Raw genomic sequence first — 16,937 nt, 5'->3', positions numbered from 1 at the left:
AGGCTCCTCTTTAAATCACTACCCATAAACCATGGTTTCTTTTCTAGGTAACTAAGTTAATGTTCAAACGATGGAGAACTGCAGTGAAGGAGCAGGTGACATCTCTCCTCCCCTCATTTTTTGTAAACTTGAGAAAAAAGAAAGTTTCTTGCGTACCTTTGGTGAGCTAAAGGATTGTGGGTGGTAGGCCTAGCTGTGGATTTAAGCCAAGTGACTGGCAGAAACACCCAGTATGAAAAAAAGGACAAAATCCTATTTCATCCAGGAATGATTCAGCAGGAGCTGTTCTTCCATTTCTTTACCAAAAGCTTAGGAGATCGATTTTTAAGGAGAAATAAAATCACCTGAAATATCACCAAAACCTGGGCTCCCAACAGTAATGGGAAGGGGAGGGGAAGAAATTAACAATGACCTTAAAAATTAGCTGCCAGCACTGGCTTCCTAGTTAACCAATTATCAGCAGGGCTTCAGTCACCACTCCACCCACATTCTAATCCCCATGTGGAAAAATCCCAACATTTGAGCATAAAATATCCTTCTGAACATTTGGACTATCACCGTAAGTCATTGGGGACAAAGGGGTAACTTTATCCCAGGGGAATCACCCCCCCCCACACACACACACCACCCCCCCTTGTTTAATTTATCAGAGTACCCAAAATACTAACTACAACCCAGCAGATAAGCAGCATATCAGCCTGTGTTAACCAGTTACAATTCAATTTTGTGTTTGCCAGCCACTAGGCATTTTATTAAAAATCCATAAGACATCTAGGTTGAACCTCCACGACCCAGGTATGTTGCTTTCTTTACCACCACTGTGCATGTGTGTGGTTACGAAAGGGACATATAGATCTATGGACATAACTTAGTTATTCAAATATCTCTCTGGTCCATTAATCCAGCCTCACAAACACCCAGTTTCATCTGAAAAATAACTTGAGAGTTCTGCGTATCAGGCAATGTTAAGGAGTGAGTGAGTTTTCAGGCTGGGAGACCACAGGCTGTTCACGAATCAGGAACGTCTGGTGTGTCACTAACCAACCATTTGACCTTGAGCAAATCACTTCACCTTCCTAGGCCCCGGGTACATATCTACGATCTCTACAGCCCCCCAGTCAGTAATGTGAGGCTCAAGAAATAAACTTTTTTTTGAGGGGAAAGAGACAAAGAAATGAGCCTTAAAAAGCTTGTTTACTGGAATGACTTAGGGTTTGATAGTGTGGTACAAGCACAGGCCACTAACCCAGTTTTCATCCTGGAAGTACAGAGGCTGGCACTCAGCTCTTTTCAGCTACTTGACCTGAGCCAGCCCTCCACATTTTGTGCTTTTAGAAGATGCCAGTTGTGCATTCCCACCTCTCCTTACTTTCTCGACCAGGTCCAAGCCTTTCAATGACCTCCTTCAAAATCTATTTAGAGTCCCCAAAGAATGCACCGTCCCTCTTCGCCCATCACTCACTGCACACCGAGGAGCCCTCAGAACCTTCAAAGACCTACTAACCGCCAAGGCACTGAGCAAGCCCTGGACACAATGGAGTGGATTCTCTCCTACCAGTATTCTCTTGACCTGGTCATTTTATCTCATCAACTTCTTTTGTATAAACTTTTCTCGACTGGACTTTGGCCCCGTTGGGGTCTGCCACCCAGTCTCTTGCCGTGGCTACGGGTTATCACAGCTCCAAGTTACAGAAATGCAGGAACCAGCCGTCGTTCTGGTATCCCCACAGCGCTCGCCTCTCCTGCCCAGGGGACCTCCCTCGTTCCTTCGGGAACACCCGTCTTCCGCAGGTCGGCACTCCTACTGCGTACTGCCCCGACTTTCCGTCCTTTTTCGTGTTTATAGTACCCGGAGACCCTGGTGGATCAGCCTGTGCTCCTTCCTGGATCATCCCTCAAAAAAATCTACACACACCCTCCCCACCATTAAGATAACCATTCCAGTTGCTCCAGCTGCCCCGGGCGCATCCCATGTTTATGGAAAGGGGCCCATTAAAGCTCTCAAAAGTATACCTTAAAGGCCATCCTAGGGCAAAGACACACCCTTTCTGGCACCAGCCTGCCCGACCGGCTCCACAGTAAGGGGAAGCCAGTTTTTTCCTTTAGGGGAGGGCGGCCGCCTCTGCGGGCAACTGGCTAAGACCAAAGCCTCCAGAAGGAGCCTGGGACCCTAAGGCCGCCCCCGCGTCGCAAGCCCCCCAGCGCCGGGCAGGAGCCGCGGCGGGAACGGCAGTCCGGGAAGTGGCCGAGCAGAGCGCCCCAGGATAAGGGGAGGAGCACGCCTTTCCTCGGGGCAAGAAAGGCGGAGAAAAAAAGGAAGGCGAGAGACGCGAGGTGAGGGCGGGCGGAGGGAGGGAGGGAGGGAGGGAAGGAGCGGGTTGGGGATGCCGCCGGCGGCCCGCTCCTTGCCGGGGCCGCCCAGCAGCCGTCCTCCCTCCTCCTCCTGGGCCCGCGGCTCCCGAGCGCCGCCTCCAGGAGCCCGGACCCCGGGCGCGCTCGGACTCGAGGGCCCGCAGCCCCTCTCCAGGGTGTGAGCGCTGCCCGGCGCTGCCGCCCTCCGTCCCCCCAGCGCTCCCTTCCCCCGCCCGCCCCTCATTACTGCGCTTCCTCCATTTCCAAAGTGCGTCGTCTTTTAAGCCTCACCGCTCTGCCAACCCATTCCGCGCCCCGCCGCTTCCTCCTCCTCCGCCTCCCGCTGGCTGTGGTCGCCCTCCTGACTTCCTCCTCTTCCTCCTCCTCCCCTCCAGGGCTCCCCGTGCCCCTCCCCTGGCTCCCCGGACACTCACCCCCTTCCCCATACTGGCGGTGGTCTGTGCCCCGCGCCGGGTCCTGTTGCTTGAGAATCAGAAAGAAACGAAGAGAGCGGCTCCCGGCCGAGCAAGCGCGACCGGGGGAGCGGAGAGAAGGGAGCTAGGGCTGCCGCGGGGCGGGAAGGAGGGAAGACGGCCGGCGGCTCGGGCCGATGCCTTTTCTGCCGCCGCTGCCGGGGCTGCTACCGCTGCTGCTGCCACGTGTCCGCCTCCTCCCGCCGCAGCTCTGCGCCCCAGACCCAGCCGCAGCTCAAGCCCGCGCCTCCTCCTCACTTCCTAAAATATGCAACCTGCGTGCTAGCCCCGCCCACGCCGCGACACGTCACCGTTACCGGAGCAACCTGACACCGGCCGCGGGCCTGGCTCCGCCCCCGCCCCAAGCCCCACCCCCCAGGCCGGGGCCGCTCCGGCTGCGGCCGGTCCCGGCTCCCGGCAGGAGGGCGCCGGGCCCTGGGGCGCGTGTGCCCACGTCCCGGGAGGCCGCGGCCGCGCCAGTCCCGGGCGCGCCGGCTGGCTGGGCAGCGGGAACTCGGCGGCCATGCAGCTCCCGCGCCCCCCTCCCGCCGCCCTGCATGACGGGCCTGCTTTGGAGGGCACGCAAGGTCCTCGGTGGGTGCGGGGACGTCCACGGAACTGGGTCCCCGAATCTCCGCGGACCGGGGCAGAAACCTTGCGCGGAGGGGCCTTTCTGGGCATCGGGAAGCTCCTCTGGGATTAAGGGAAGTACCGGGATGGGGGTGAGGGGTCGGATGTGCCTGCAGCCAGCGCCCGCAGGAGGGACTGCGCCCCCCCCTGCGGAGTCCAGGCCCCCGCGCCCACCTGCGATGGCCTCCCCGGCCAGCCTCTTGGTGCCCTCCCGAATGCCTCCCGTGGTCTTGGTATCCCCGTTATCCATATTCCCCCAGGGCCTGAGCTGGCCTTGCCGGAGGTCCCAAGTGCCTTCTCCCTCCTTTGCTTCAAGACCCCCAAATGATAATCCAAAGGGCCTGCTGTGAATTCATTCACGCTACTGTGTGAATGAAAGCTGCTTTTCCAGTTTGGGGATTCATTTTGCGGGGGAGGAATAACTGAAACCTAAGGGAATGCATATCCTTAGCAAAAGGGGCTCCTCCGAGGAGGAGATGTTTGAGGGCCTGTCTCATGCCTCTCCTTGCCCCCAACCTGGCACAGCAGGGCCTTTGGTGCTGTGAAGGACCTGGGCCTGGAGTGTGGTGAGGAGTCCAGGAACCCCCCAGAGGGCCCTGGCCTGGCTGCACTGTGTGGCTTTCTCCCATTACAGCTTCTGCAGAGGCTGCAATGGCTGAAGGTCTCCTACAGTTAAAAAGCGAAGTATTATTAACAATGTTTTGGGGAAGTCAAGCATACTCTGGGAAAGCACGATTTGCAGGAGAAAGTCACTCCATGTCTCTGGGAATTCCGACTAGAAACAAGGAAAACATTAACTTCCTAAGCAAGTTAAAACCGGCCCTATCAACTCCAAGTATTAATTTAACGTGAGTAAAGATGTGAAACTTGAAAGAAACGGGGAAGGGGGGAAGGAAGAAAGAAAAACAAAGGGGGAAAAAGTAGCAACTGTGTTATCAGTTAGACCATTAGCCTAAGTCTTGTTCCTTCTTAGAAGAAACTGTTTCTTTCCTCTTGCCCAAGAATGCATTAAGGGCTGGTGCCTCCTCCAGCGACCTTCAACCTTGGTTAAATCAGTGCGGGCCCTGAAGAGCAGAGGAATGGCCAACTGAATTCAAATTCGTGACTGCTGGGGAAAGAACCCCCAAATCCAGAACAGAGTTCCCAATGCTGCTGATTCAACAGAAGGAATTTATGAAGAGTTATCAGGGCTCTGTCTCCAAGGGTCTAGGAAATGCTTTATTGACATGCCCTACATCCACCATTACCGCTAACCTGTAGGAAGCTTTTGCTTGCTAAAGATCTCTCAGCTTGTTTGAGATTCATTATCCCTTGGGCCCTGGTCTGCATGGAAAAAACACAGCAAGAACAACAACAAAATGTAGAAAGCAAAAGTCTGAACAATGGAGGTTTCTCCTGCTAGCGGATCACCTTTTCCTCCCTTCATAAGTAAAATTATCAATTTTTTTTCCCCATTCAACAACATAAACCTGATAAATCAAGGCATTTCCCTTGGTCTCTACAGCTGTTCATTTGGTAGCTGAAGATTACCGAAGGTCCTTTCCGGAGGACCTCAAAGTTCTAGCTATATGCCAGAGAGGGGAAAAGGCATAAAAATAAATATTAAAATCCAAAATTTGTCATCACCTCCACATAGCACTTTTACATATAAAATCCGCTAGAATTCTCACAAGTCCAAAAGGTAAAGGGCTTTAGCCGCACTTTCCAGCGTGGGAAACTGGAGGTTTGAGGACTTCCTTCTAACAAGGCCACTCAGCTAGCAATGGGGGAGCCTGGCCTCAAAATTGCAAGATGGGAACCCATCTTCCTGCTTGTAAAATGTGGTCTCTGAGCATAGCACCAAGGAAGTTTTGGTGGAAGAATACTAATTGCTTTCAACATGGCTGTCCTCACAAATACAGAGAGAGGGTTTTCACGTGCCTCTCCTCTCGGCAAGAGCCTTTTCTGCTAATTTCTGCTCTTCATCAGTCTACTGTGTGCATCATCGTGAGGCAGAGAACCATTTCTTTTATAAAAATGACTGATATAGATCAACAAACACTCCTCCACCACTGTTCTGACCCACCTGATCCCACCTCTAGAGGCAAATCCCATTCCATTTTCAAGTCATTTGATAATCCATTTTTCATTGCAGTCCCGTTGAAAGAAACATAATTCGACAAAAACAGGTCAGAATATCAGAAAGGGCCTTGCTATTACTCCTCTAAAGTTGATGTTTCTACAAATGCTACAGCCAAGTGTTATGGTCTCGGCACTTATGGGCAATTTTCAGGGGTGTTTTTAGGGGTAAAGTTTATTGCCAGGTGTTGAGGACAGATTTTAAGAGGTGAAGGGAAAAAACGTGATAAGGAAGCAGGAGCTGAAAACTTTTTATGGGAAAGAATGTTGTAAAGAACGCCTGCCAGGTTGTACTATGGAGCCCTGAACACGCCTATAAAATTAAGACAAAGGGACATTGTGGCCAGAATTGAGGTGCAGACATCTCAGATGTGAGAGAGATGCTTTGGAACATAGGTGACCAAAGGGGGAAATATCCTTTTTGGGGGACAGGCTTCTTTCCTCCTCTTGGGAGAGGTTTCTGAATGGAACCTTGGAGAGTAAACATTCCCGTCATTTTACATGAAGAAACTGAGGCCCAGGGAGTGATTGGCACTGGATAGTCCCAGGACACTGGCAGCACTACTGTGCATCTTTTCAAACTCCCAGAGCAATGCTGAGGATAAAAGAAACTTCCAGAAGAGAAGGTAGGGCAAATTCTGCCTCTCTATTCTATCTACCTCTTACTCTATCAGCTCTTATTAAACTCCTAGCTTGGGAAACAATTAAACTGATTGGTCCAGAGACTCAGCACTTACAGCCCTCAAGGCTGCCAAGTGTGGATGGGTTTGAGGAGGATTTGACACACCATGGAGGGCTGGCCCAGTCATTGTGAATAGTCAGCAGATGTCTGAAAAATATGATGCAAGTCAGTATTTTGAGCCAAGTGTGCTAGCACTTTGAGTAAGTACTTGCTGAAATGAATAAACATGCCATTGCAATTAAGGGCTTTAGAATAAGAGTTGGAACCTACGCGAAGTTAGCATTTTTCCATTGGAAGCAAACATTTGCGAGATCAATGAGCTGGGGATCTGGAAGGACAGAAGTCTCTTTGGCCCAGCTTGCACTAAAGGTTGCATGGAAACAATCTTAAGCATGCATCTTTATCTTTTACCATTCCCTTGGTACCCCAGAAAGCCACTTAGCTGCCACTATCACTGTATTAAAGCCAACCCTTGACACCATTCCAAAGTTCCTCCTAGCCAATGTCTATCTCGCCATTGCAAATCTCTTTTTTCCTGTCTAGCAGCAGACATCTTACCTCCTGCTTTAAAAGCACAGTTCTAGGCAGACCACTGACCATCAGAAATCTGTCAGCTAAAGAATTCTGACCCCTGAAACTTTTCCTCCCTGACTGTGTTTTCCAGTCATCTCTTAACTCCCTATCAGAGCTCTTTAGTATGCTTGTAAACATATTTTCTTCTGTTAATGATTTTTGAAGCCCTTAGGTTTTGCCTCTGGTTATTTAGAAAAGTCAACGTTTTCTTGGTCCCTGTCTTGGAGGCTGTTATTAAACACACAGAGTCAAGTCCTCATCCGTCTTTTCCTCAGCATTCCTTTAATACAACTGCCACTTAAATAATTTGCTCTTAATAATAGCAGTCTTTGTAAATGAAACAATTATGAAGTTGTTCCCCAGGTGTTCTACACTGAGTCCTGAAATTCAGAGTCACGTTGAGTCTTCTTTTCTAGACTAGTGTACTCTAGTGTACTCTCCCCACAGTACACTGCTACTCCCCTCACCCCAGTTCAAAACATTATTAAATTTTACAATATCCTGGAATGTAAAAACTCATCCCTTGTAAAACCCATGTAAAAACTCATCCCTTGTTCTCTATAAATCAACAACCACTGGGGCATTGCAAACAAAAATTAAATGGCAACAAACAAGGGATCTGGAGCTTAAAATAGTCTATTGCCAGAGTCCTATCTGTGTCCAGGCAGTAGAGACGTGGCTTCAGGCAGGCTTACAAGCCAGCACGGGCAAGCCGAAGGCAGAGAAGAGGCAGCAGATAAGTGTCATCGAACCCTTCTTGTTCTCAGGGGAATACAGCATGAGCACTAAGGAAATGAGTGCTACCATTGGGGTAGATAGATTTGCTATTCTTGGCCTTTAAATCCTGCATGGAAAAACAATCGAGAAAGTTCTGTGAAAGCTGGTTCCACTGAGAACAGCACTCTTCCCTAGATGACTTTGCACTAAAATTGGGTTTCAGGGACTGTGCAGGTTTTCCCTTCAGCGGAGTGAAAAGCCACCATAATAGGAGAGAATACAAAACCATCCAAAAGTGGTTTGGTTCATTTACAAGAGTCTGGGAGTTTTTGTAGAAAGTAACCCAAAAATAGGTCAGGTACAAAAATAGTAACCAGCTCAATTCATTTCTAACAGCTTAGGTTTTACTCTGGAGTCTGCCATTTGGTTGATGGGTAACCTCTACATGTGAACTCTTACTGATAAGCCCCTAAGAAAGTCCCCTCTCTTTCTTCCCTTCTCCCGCCCCTACCTCTGGCACTCTACACTGTTTAACAGAAGTAAGAGCTAGTTCGTGCAAAAAAACAAACAAAACAAAAAACAAAACAAAACAGAAAAACCCCAAGAATAGCCATTACTGGGCATCTACTCTGAGCCTAACATGGTGTTTGCTGCTGGCATAAAACGACAACGAAGACGCATTCTCTACCCTCATAGAGTTCACCATTTGGCATAGAGAAAGACACGCAAAGAGATATTAGCAGCACAGTGAGAGGTGCTATATCTATGCAGCGTATCATGGGGGCATAAAGGAAGAAGTGGTCAGTTCTGCCTGCGGAGCTGGAAAGGCTCCCTTGGCTGGATCTTGAAAGATGGGTGGGAGTCCATTAAGTGGAGCCTCGTGCGGGTGCACGTGTGTATGTGTTTGTGTAGCAGGGGTTGGTTGCAAGCAAAAGCAGCAGCATGGGTTAAGACCCTCAGCACCTAAGCAAACTTAGTCTGTTGGAAGACTGGCCGGTAGTTTAAAATCGCTAGAGCGTAGGCTGTGAGAGAGAATGCAGCAGGAGATGAGCCTGGAGAGGCGAGCAGGGTCCAGATTGTGGAGGACTTGGGTGCCCATTCTGAGGGCTTGGACTTTATCCTGTAGCCCACAGGGAGACACTGCAGGATCTTAAGCAGGGAGGTGGCATGATCAGATTTGCGCTTTGGAAATATTCCGCTGGTAGTACCAGAACCGTGGGATAAGCTTTCACAATCAGTGCATTTACCCAAGCTCTTCTGATGGTATTACTGAATTCAGAATCTCAAGACATCCGCGTTTCCCCATATAGCTTTGAGATGGCATGTTAATTTTATTTTCTTCCTTTTTTGTGTACACACATGCATGTCTTGATCCCCATTATAATCCCAATCATTCACTGCTTCTCCCAAACAGAGGATTTCAAGTTGCTGGACACAGTGGAGAACTGGGATTTGGACATAATTTTAACAATCTGTTAGTATACAAGTCTCTGACCTTAGAAGATGGTTCAATCTGCAGGGATGGTACGAGCAGTTTACCCAGTTTTCCTAATATTTTTTTGCTATGCCGAATTCCAAATAGACCAAGGACTTGGTTGGCTTCCACTTCTCCCAGAGGCCAGTTCTTTTTTTTTTTTTAACATCTTTATTGGAGTATAATTGCTTTACAATGGTGTGTTAGTTTCTGCTTTATAACAAAGTGAATCAGTTATACATATAAATATGTTCCCATATCTCGTCCCTCTTGCGTCTCCCTGAGAGACCAGTTCTTGATGCAGTTCCACTGACTAAAGAAAATTTAAGCTGCCTGGCTCCCCATCTCACATATAAGAACCAGCAATCTAAAGGATAGTGATGATAGAGTAAGAGGCCAAATGAATGAATAATTTGGCTTCCGTGGTCGAGACAGTTCAAATAAAAGATGTCCCCATGTCAACAAATTTCAGCTCTTTACTTCTTTGACAACTCTCTGTCGCTTTGACACTTCGCATCTGGTAGTGGGCATGGCAGTAGAGACAGGGTGGAGATGCTGGTGGGGTGGTGATGACGGAGGTGGTGGGTAGGGGCAGCAATGATGCTAAAGGGGGTGGACCCAAAACAGCTGATCCAATAACAGGCTCCCAATCGAATAATTCCTTCAAGCAATTGCATCTTCCTCCTCACATGAAGCTTTTGAGTCTATTTTATCTGTAACCATATCACCGGGCTGCCGTGAGAGTCAACTGACATGATACTCTTAAGGAAACATCAGGCCTGTTGCATAGTAACTGTTCAAAAAGTGTAAGGAATGATCTTGTCTTGATTTCAAATTCCTATTCAGCCTGGGAGAAACAAGGTTCAAGGAAGGATGAAAGCATCCATGAAAATTTGTCTAGAGGAGGAGGGAGTGAGAACAGAATCTGCTTTTTGCTGGCTTTTCTCTGCCCCCACCAACCTCCTGTATCCAACAGCGGGCCTGTCTGCGGACACACAGCCAGCTTGTAGCAGAAACCAGAGTACAGAGTGCAGGAGCTAGGTAAGCAAGGTTAGGGCAACACTCCACCTATCTGGATTGGTCTAGTTATCACCAAACCACAGATGAGGACCAGGGAACTAAGCCCTGCACTAAAGCATTGCAGCACTGGCCTCATGGAGAAATTTTCACCTTCAGAATAAGAAGCTTGACTATCCATGTTCTGGACTGCAGGGGCTGATACAGCACAACCTCCTTGGGAAAAAGAAAGCATTTAAGAAAGCACTTGGAAGTGCAACTTAAAACCATCAAAGCCTTTTCTTATTTTCTCCTTTTTACTTAAAAAAACAAAAAACAAAAGAAAGAAAGAAAGGAAGGAAGGAAGAAAGAAAGAAAGAAAGATAGATACCATCTGCTAATGCAGTTGCTAATCGGCAAGGGAGAGTTCTTCCTCTTCCTAAGAACAGGCCCAAGAGAATGCTGTGTTTCGGGGCCATCACTCCCGATCCTGGAAAAAGCAGCTGAGTCTTCCAGGCACCATGCTGCAGACTGGAGCTGCAGGGAGCTAGGTGGGCCCAGGGATCCACTTCTCTCTCATGCCTTTAACCTTATCAACCAGAGTGCGCAAACTCAATGTATTCTCTTTCCCCTTTGCTTTTTTCATAATGGAAGGAAAAAAAAAAAAAAAGGTGATGTTAAAGTTTTGAATTAAGAAACAGTTGCCATCTGGGTAATTGACTTCTGCTTGAAGCAGCCCACCGGGTTCTCATCAGTGGCTCCTGACAGGTATGCAAGTGTCAGCCGAAGTCTTGCATTGACTTCTAAACGCAAGCTCGTGGTCCATGCACAATACAGAAACCTTAATTCCTGAATAGCGAAAGCAGTTTTCTCTCAGGTTACCTCAACGCATGGTAGATTTCTTAGGTAGATTCTAAATGCAGACATTTAGAATGAAAGCAGTCATGTTGGTCTCATCCATTCCTGGTCATATGCTGCCTTAAGAAAACAAAAAATGAAAAGCCAGGTTTCTTTGTCTTCCTGTTTGGACATCCACATGATAGAAATATGTACGACTGAAATCACCTTGCTCTCTTAGAGGATTCAGGAGTCTGAGTGTTTCCAACTCCTCAAATAGTGGAAAGAGGGGTGGGCAGCCTGGGAGGAATATCAGGTGTCCATCTATGGGTTGGATGCCATGTCCTGCCCTTCTCAGCAGGCTTCACGGTTGCCAGCCACTCCTGTTCCCCAAAGGGAGGAACCATCAAGCAGCACGAATGGGGTTGCAGTCCCATTCCCTGACCTGAGATGCCCGCATGGCAGGAAAAGGGTCACTAGCTTTGCATACAACTCGCAGCCTCACCTTCTGTTTTCGTGCACAGCAGAGCTGATGTCAAGCAGGACGGTTGGCGAGGACAAGATATAAAAGGAAACAGAATGCTGGGAACTTGGGTGGTCTTGAGCAAGTCCTTGTACTTTCCTTCAAGTCTGTTTCCCTGGATCTGAAATGTCTAGAACTGAGTACAATTAGGAGCCTGTGCTCAGGCAACATGGGATGCTTGAGTTGGGAGGGGAGCTCTGCATTGGACAGAAATCTCACTCGCAGGCAGTTTGGGTTTTACAAGGGACACTGAGCTTATGAAATGAGAATTCTACACCACAGATAACCTGGTCTGCTCTCCTCTTTTACAGAGGAATTGAGCCTGTGAGGCTGCATGTGCTTTTCCCAGGGTCACAAACCACCTGCTTAATGTCAAATCGAGACCCCAGCCGCTTCTCTTTCCACTACATCGTGCCGTTTCCTTAGCTTTAGGACAACTCGGAAACATCTACTTAAGGACAGAGATGTTTCGCTTCCAAACCAAGAACTGAGGGTTATCCAAAACATGCAATTTAAAGGATCAACTTTTTGAAAATAGAATTTTCCATGTTGCTCTGGGTACTCATATAGGTTCATCTTAAAAATCTCGCTCGACCTCTTTTCACTCATGTCTCAATGGAGCTATGTCTGAATACACACACACACACACACACACACACACAGACAAATACACACATTATTGTTTTGAATTTGAGAAAATTCAAGGAAGCCTTGAACGGTGTCAAGGTAAAATTAAATTAAAATCTCTTGCAGGGGTCCCAGGCTCAGGACGAGACTCCTCAAACTCCTTTCCTGGGAAGCCCGCTCTGTGTCCGATGACAGTTTCCTGGACTCTGCATCACACCTGTATGGGGTTTCCTCGAGCTGCTGGGTGACCAGCTCCACTCCATGGCCCTCTTGGCTCCAACATCCGCAGACTTTTCTCTTCCTTCTGCCAACTGATGGAGGAGCATGCTGAAAAGAACATGGAGGGCAGTAGCATGGGGGCAAGGGCCTGGGAGTGGAGCTGGGGTAAGGCTTGGGCAGACAGTGGAGGCCGAGGGGGGAGTCCGAGGCAGCCAGAGCAGCCTCCAGTAGCCTGGTCCAACTCCCAGCAGGCTCCGTTCTGCTCCCTTGGCCTGGCTTAGATCTCTTTTCTTAATCCAATAAAGGGGCACTTGCCTAAATTTGAAAAGCTGCCATAAGATTATTTCATCCACCATATCCTGTCCTGAAGCAGCTAAGCTCCAATTTCCTCTTCAAAACTGGCTTCTGTCTGATAGGGCTCTTTTGATATCGATCTAGAATCACTAACATTTTATAGCCTCTAAGGCATTATTGTCTCTTTACTCTCCTGTTTCTTGCCAAATGGACAGTGTCTCAGATCTCCTTGTTCCTTCGCCCACTCTTGTTTCTCTCTCTGCTGCTACAACAGCCAGCTACCCACAGCCCTGCCTTTCCACAGAGCAGCCTCTCCTCCTGGCTCCTCTGAAAATTCTAATCAGAAGAACTCCATCTACCTGCATCTGGATCATGCTTAATGTACAGGAAATCAGATCCCCACACTTTAGAATAGTGGTGGTGGATGGTGAAGTACTGATTCTAGATCCTGTTGCAGGGGGGCTGGTGGGACCTATGAGCCCCAGTGCCCTGGGGGCAAGAGTTGCTGGTATAGCAGCAAAATTCCTACCATTTTCAATGCATGGATCAGAGATTTCTTTGGTAACCTTATTTTCCTATTTAAAGCTGCCCTTCTTACCATAAATCATACCCCACCGATGATAAAAGGTTGGCTTTTTGTGGTAGAAACATATTGTGATTTTGCCTGGGTGTTGCCCACAGCCTCTAAAAACATCAAGAAAACAGATCTGGTGAAATATTGAACATTTTCACCCTAAGGTTGGGAATGAGTGACTGTTACCCATTACCACCACTTCTACCATCATAACAGAAGTCCTGAGACCAGCTGTTCAGCCCACGCCTCTAGCAACTTTCCCCTCCACTCAGTGGCAGGCTATTCCTAAAACTCAGCTGTAGCTCAGACCCTCCTGTTTTTCCATCACTGCTGGACTGCAGGTTTCTATGGCAGCCACACCTCCAAAGAAGTCTGAATCTCAGCCTCTTTTAAGGGGGTCCTTTTTTTTTTTTTTTTGGCGGTACGCGGGCCTCTCACTGTTGTGGCCTCTCCCGTTGCGGAGCACAGGCTCCGGACACGCAGGCTCAGCGGCCATGGCTCACGGGCCCAGCCGCTCCGTGGTATGTGGGATCCTCCCGGACCAGGGCACGAACCTGCGTCCCCTGCATCGGCAGGCGGACCCTCAACCACTGCGCCACCAGGGAAGCCCTTAAGGGGGTCCTTTTAAGTTTCCAAGTATCTTCACATTCGCGATCCCTCTGCCCCAGAGGTCACAGCTGCTCTCTGCAGTGGCTCCTTCTGTACCCCTTAGATGCATCTTCTACCCTTTTGAGTAGTTATTCACCTTTTTACTAGCTGTAAGAGATTTTTTATATTAAAATGTTTCTGTTCAAAGTACTGGTCTGGTTTTCAGCAATTCACTGGACTCTGACTGATACAAGACCTAAATAAATGCAGGAATAAATAATGTCCATGGATTGGAAGACTCACTATTGCAAAGAAGTCATTCTCCCTAAACTCAGCTACAGGTTTAAGAAAACACGCCTCTCCCAGGTGCTTCTTTTGAAGGTACCAGGGTGTTAGACAAATATAAAATATCCAAAATTACTTGGTTGTTGCTGCAGTACATTTCTGGAAACCACATGGAAAGTCCTAAATCTGATCTTACCCATGGAATCTGTGTTCTAATTGGATGTTGAATTCTTGACCAAAGACTTGGCATCAGATAAATCAGAGATACTAAATATATCATAGAGAAAAAAATTCAGAGTTTAAATTAGTAGTGCTCAACCCTGGATGAGCATTAGAATTATCAAGGAAGATTTAAAAAAACAAACAAACCAGTGCCTGTGCCCTGCTGGCACCCAGCTGAAGCCAAATCTTTATAGGTGAGCCCAGGTAATCAATATATTTCGTTTCTTCATCAATATCAATAACCAAAGGAGGGGCTTCCCTGGTGGCGCAGTGGTTGAGAGTCCGCCTGCCAATGCAGGGGACATGGGTTCGTGCCCCGGTCCGGGAGGATCCCACATGCCGCGGAGCGGCTGGGCCCGTGATCCATGTCCGGAGCCTGTGCTCCGCAACGGGAGAGGCCACAACTGTGAGAGGCCCGCGTACAGCAAAAAAAAAAAAAAAACAATAACCAAAGGAAAGAAATAGCTGTCATTTGGCACTTCAGGGAAAAAAAAAAAAAAAAAAAAAGAGCCACCTGAAAGCAAATCATAAGATTTATTGCTTCTCCAAGGGGAAATTTAGAGATCCCACACTGATGAATGAGTCATCGCACATGGTAATAAGACATTGCGTATTGCACCTACGGTCCACCAAGTCTGAATGTGATCTCGTGCCCTCAAGGTACAATGTTCTAAGGCTGATGGTCAACGAGTTAATGAGTATTTAGAAAGATTCCACGGCAAGTGTAATATCACTGTATGAGGAATTTGCCTAGGAGACTCTGGAAGAGAATACACACAGTCCCTGTTCTTAAGAGGTGTTCAAGGTGACAAGAGCACAATGATTCTAAAGTTAGGCTTCCAGGAATTTAAAACATGGAATGTTGGCCTTTGCTGATGATAGCATTTATATCTGAAATGATCTCAACCAGGTAGATCCAGTTATTTGGAAATTGTGGTAATCCAGAGATACATTTCAGGATTCTTCCCTTCCCTTGGCAAAAGGCTGGAGAGGGCTGACCCAGGGAAGGGGAGCCTCTGCTCAGCTTCGGGGTCTCCTCCAGGTGCTGTCATTGCAGAGAGGAAGGCAGTCCCCGAGAGCCAGCCACCAAGAGACTCCGAGGAGAGACCAGCCCTGGAGCTTATACAAACTGAAGAGATTGGCTTCTCTGTTATTTTTTTAATTAAAGAAATTTTTTTGGCTGCGTTGGGTCTTCGTGGCTGAGTGCAGGCTTTCTCTAGTTGCAGCGAGCGGGGGCTACTCTTCGCTGCGGTGAGTGCGCTTCTCACTTGCAGTGGCTTCTCTTTTTTTGGCGCTCAGGCTCTAGGCGTGCGGGCTTCAGTAGTTGTGGTCCACGGGCTTAGATGCTCTGCGGCATGTGGAATCCTCCCGGACAATGGATCAATCCTGTGTCCCCTGCATTGGCAGGCGGATTCTTGAACACTGCACCACCAGGGAAGTCCTGGCTTCTCTTTTAGATTCCGGTTCTCTGTCATGAATTATGTGATCTGAAGCAGGGCACTTCATGACACCTCAGTATATCCACTTTAAAATAGAAAAATTGTGTCTATTCCTTACCTACCTCTAAAGATACTTTAAAGACAAATTAAATTCTATTGAAAAGATATCTGAGCATTTTAATAATTTTTTTTCTGATTATAAGAGTGACATTTATTGAACAGAATATGGACATTACAGAGAAATATTTATATAATTAAGAAAATAAAACTCACCCATAATCACACTCATAATCCCACCATCACTATTTTAAACAAAACACAAATGAAGAACATTCTCTATATGCAGTTTTCTATCCTGTTTTTTAATATAAGATTATATAATGAACATTACCATAATCTTAAAATTTTCTTTAAAAGTACTATTTAATGGCTGCATAATATTCCATTTTATGGCAATAGCATGATTTGCTTATTCATGGTGAGATATACAACATGAATATTTTGAAAATATAAGGGAAAGTTAATAATCCAAGAAATTTTGGTTACTATTATTTATAACAGTATATTTGGAGATTTAAAAAATATCCAGATAACAGTTGGAAACAATCTCAGAAGCACAGAAAATGAGATTTATAAAACACAATCAAGAGCAATTTTATTTTTAAAGGTCAATTCACTTACAAAGGACACAGAGAACACGCAATAATTTCCTATAACTACATTTCCATTGACTTCTGAGTGGTAATTTTATCTTTAATACCCCCTACTGGTTTGCCTTATGGTTGTAGTGTTATCATTTTCTTTTAGAAAAATATTGTGATTTCATTAGAAATCTGCCATCTTTCCAGTCCTATGCTCTTCCTTCTTTCTCTCAAAAAATAAAGTGAGAGGGGTAGGAACAAAGGAAAAAAAGAATAACTGATTATTGCTTTATATAAATCCCTCCTCCCCCCACCCCCAACCCCCACCATATGCAATGAATAGAGGCTGGAGAAGCCCAAGAGAATAAGGACATAGCCTCAAACTTTCTTTTAAGAACTTTGTAACTTGTTGCATTACTCATTCATTCAAGACCATTGCCATAGGCTCTGCATTTCAGATTACTGAAAGATAAACTCAGGAATGTGTGGATTCCCAGGAACCCAGGGGTTAAAGTCAAGTCAGGGCCAACGTGTGTTCATCCTTCTTAATGCTAGAATTCCAGGCAGAGCAATTCAAAGTGCTTCTTGAGATAGCACTTAACTGAGTAGTTGCTTATTATAGCAAGTTCCATCCAGCAACTCCACTTCCTGCCACAAAGGTCAGCTGATGCCC

General features: G+C 47.1%; 1 protein-coding gene across 1 annotated transcript in view; it reads right to left on the bottom strand.

Moving 5' to 3' along the window:
- The window catches only part of ATP1A1 (ATPase Na+/K+ transporting subunit alpha 1), a 32,873-nt gene extending 29,807 nt beyond the window's left edge, over positions 1-3,066 (bottom strand). Inside the window, exon 1 of the mRNA XM_060027764.2 lies at positions 2,787-3,066. Within this exon, the coding sequence (XP_059883747.1) occupies positions 2,787-2,798 (12 nt within the window). The 5' untranslated portion in view covers positions 2,799-3,066. The remainder of the gene's footprint in view (positions 1-2,786) is intronic.
- Positions 3,067-16,937: the final 13,871 nt, after the last annotated feature.

This window comes from Delphinus delphis, chromosome 1 (genome assembly GCF_949987515.2).
Source record: "Delphinus delphis chromosome 1, mDelDel1.2, whole genome shotgun sequence".
NCBI classification, from domain to species: Eukaryota; Metazoa; Chordata; class Mammalia; order Artiodactyla; family Delphinidae; genus Delphinus; species Delphinus delphis.
Note: the sequence above shows the minus strand (reverse complement) of the source record. Positions and strands in the feature narration are given on the sequence as shown.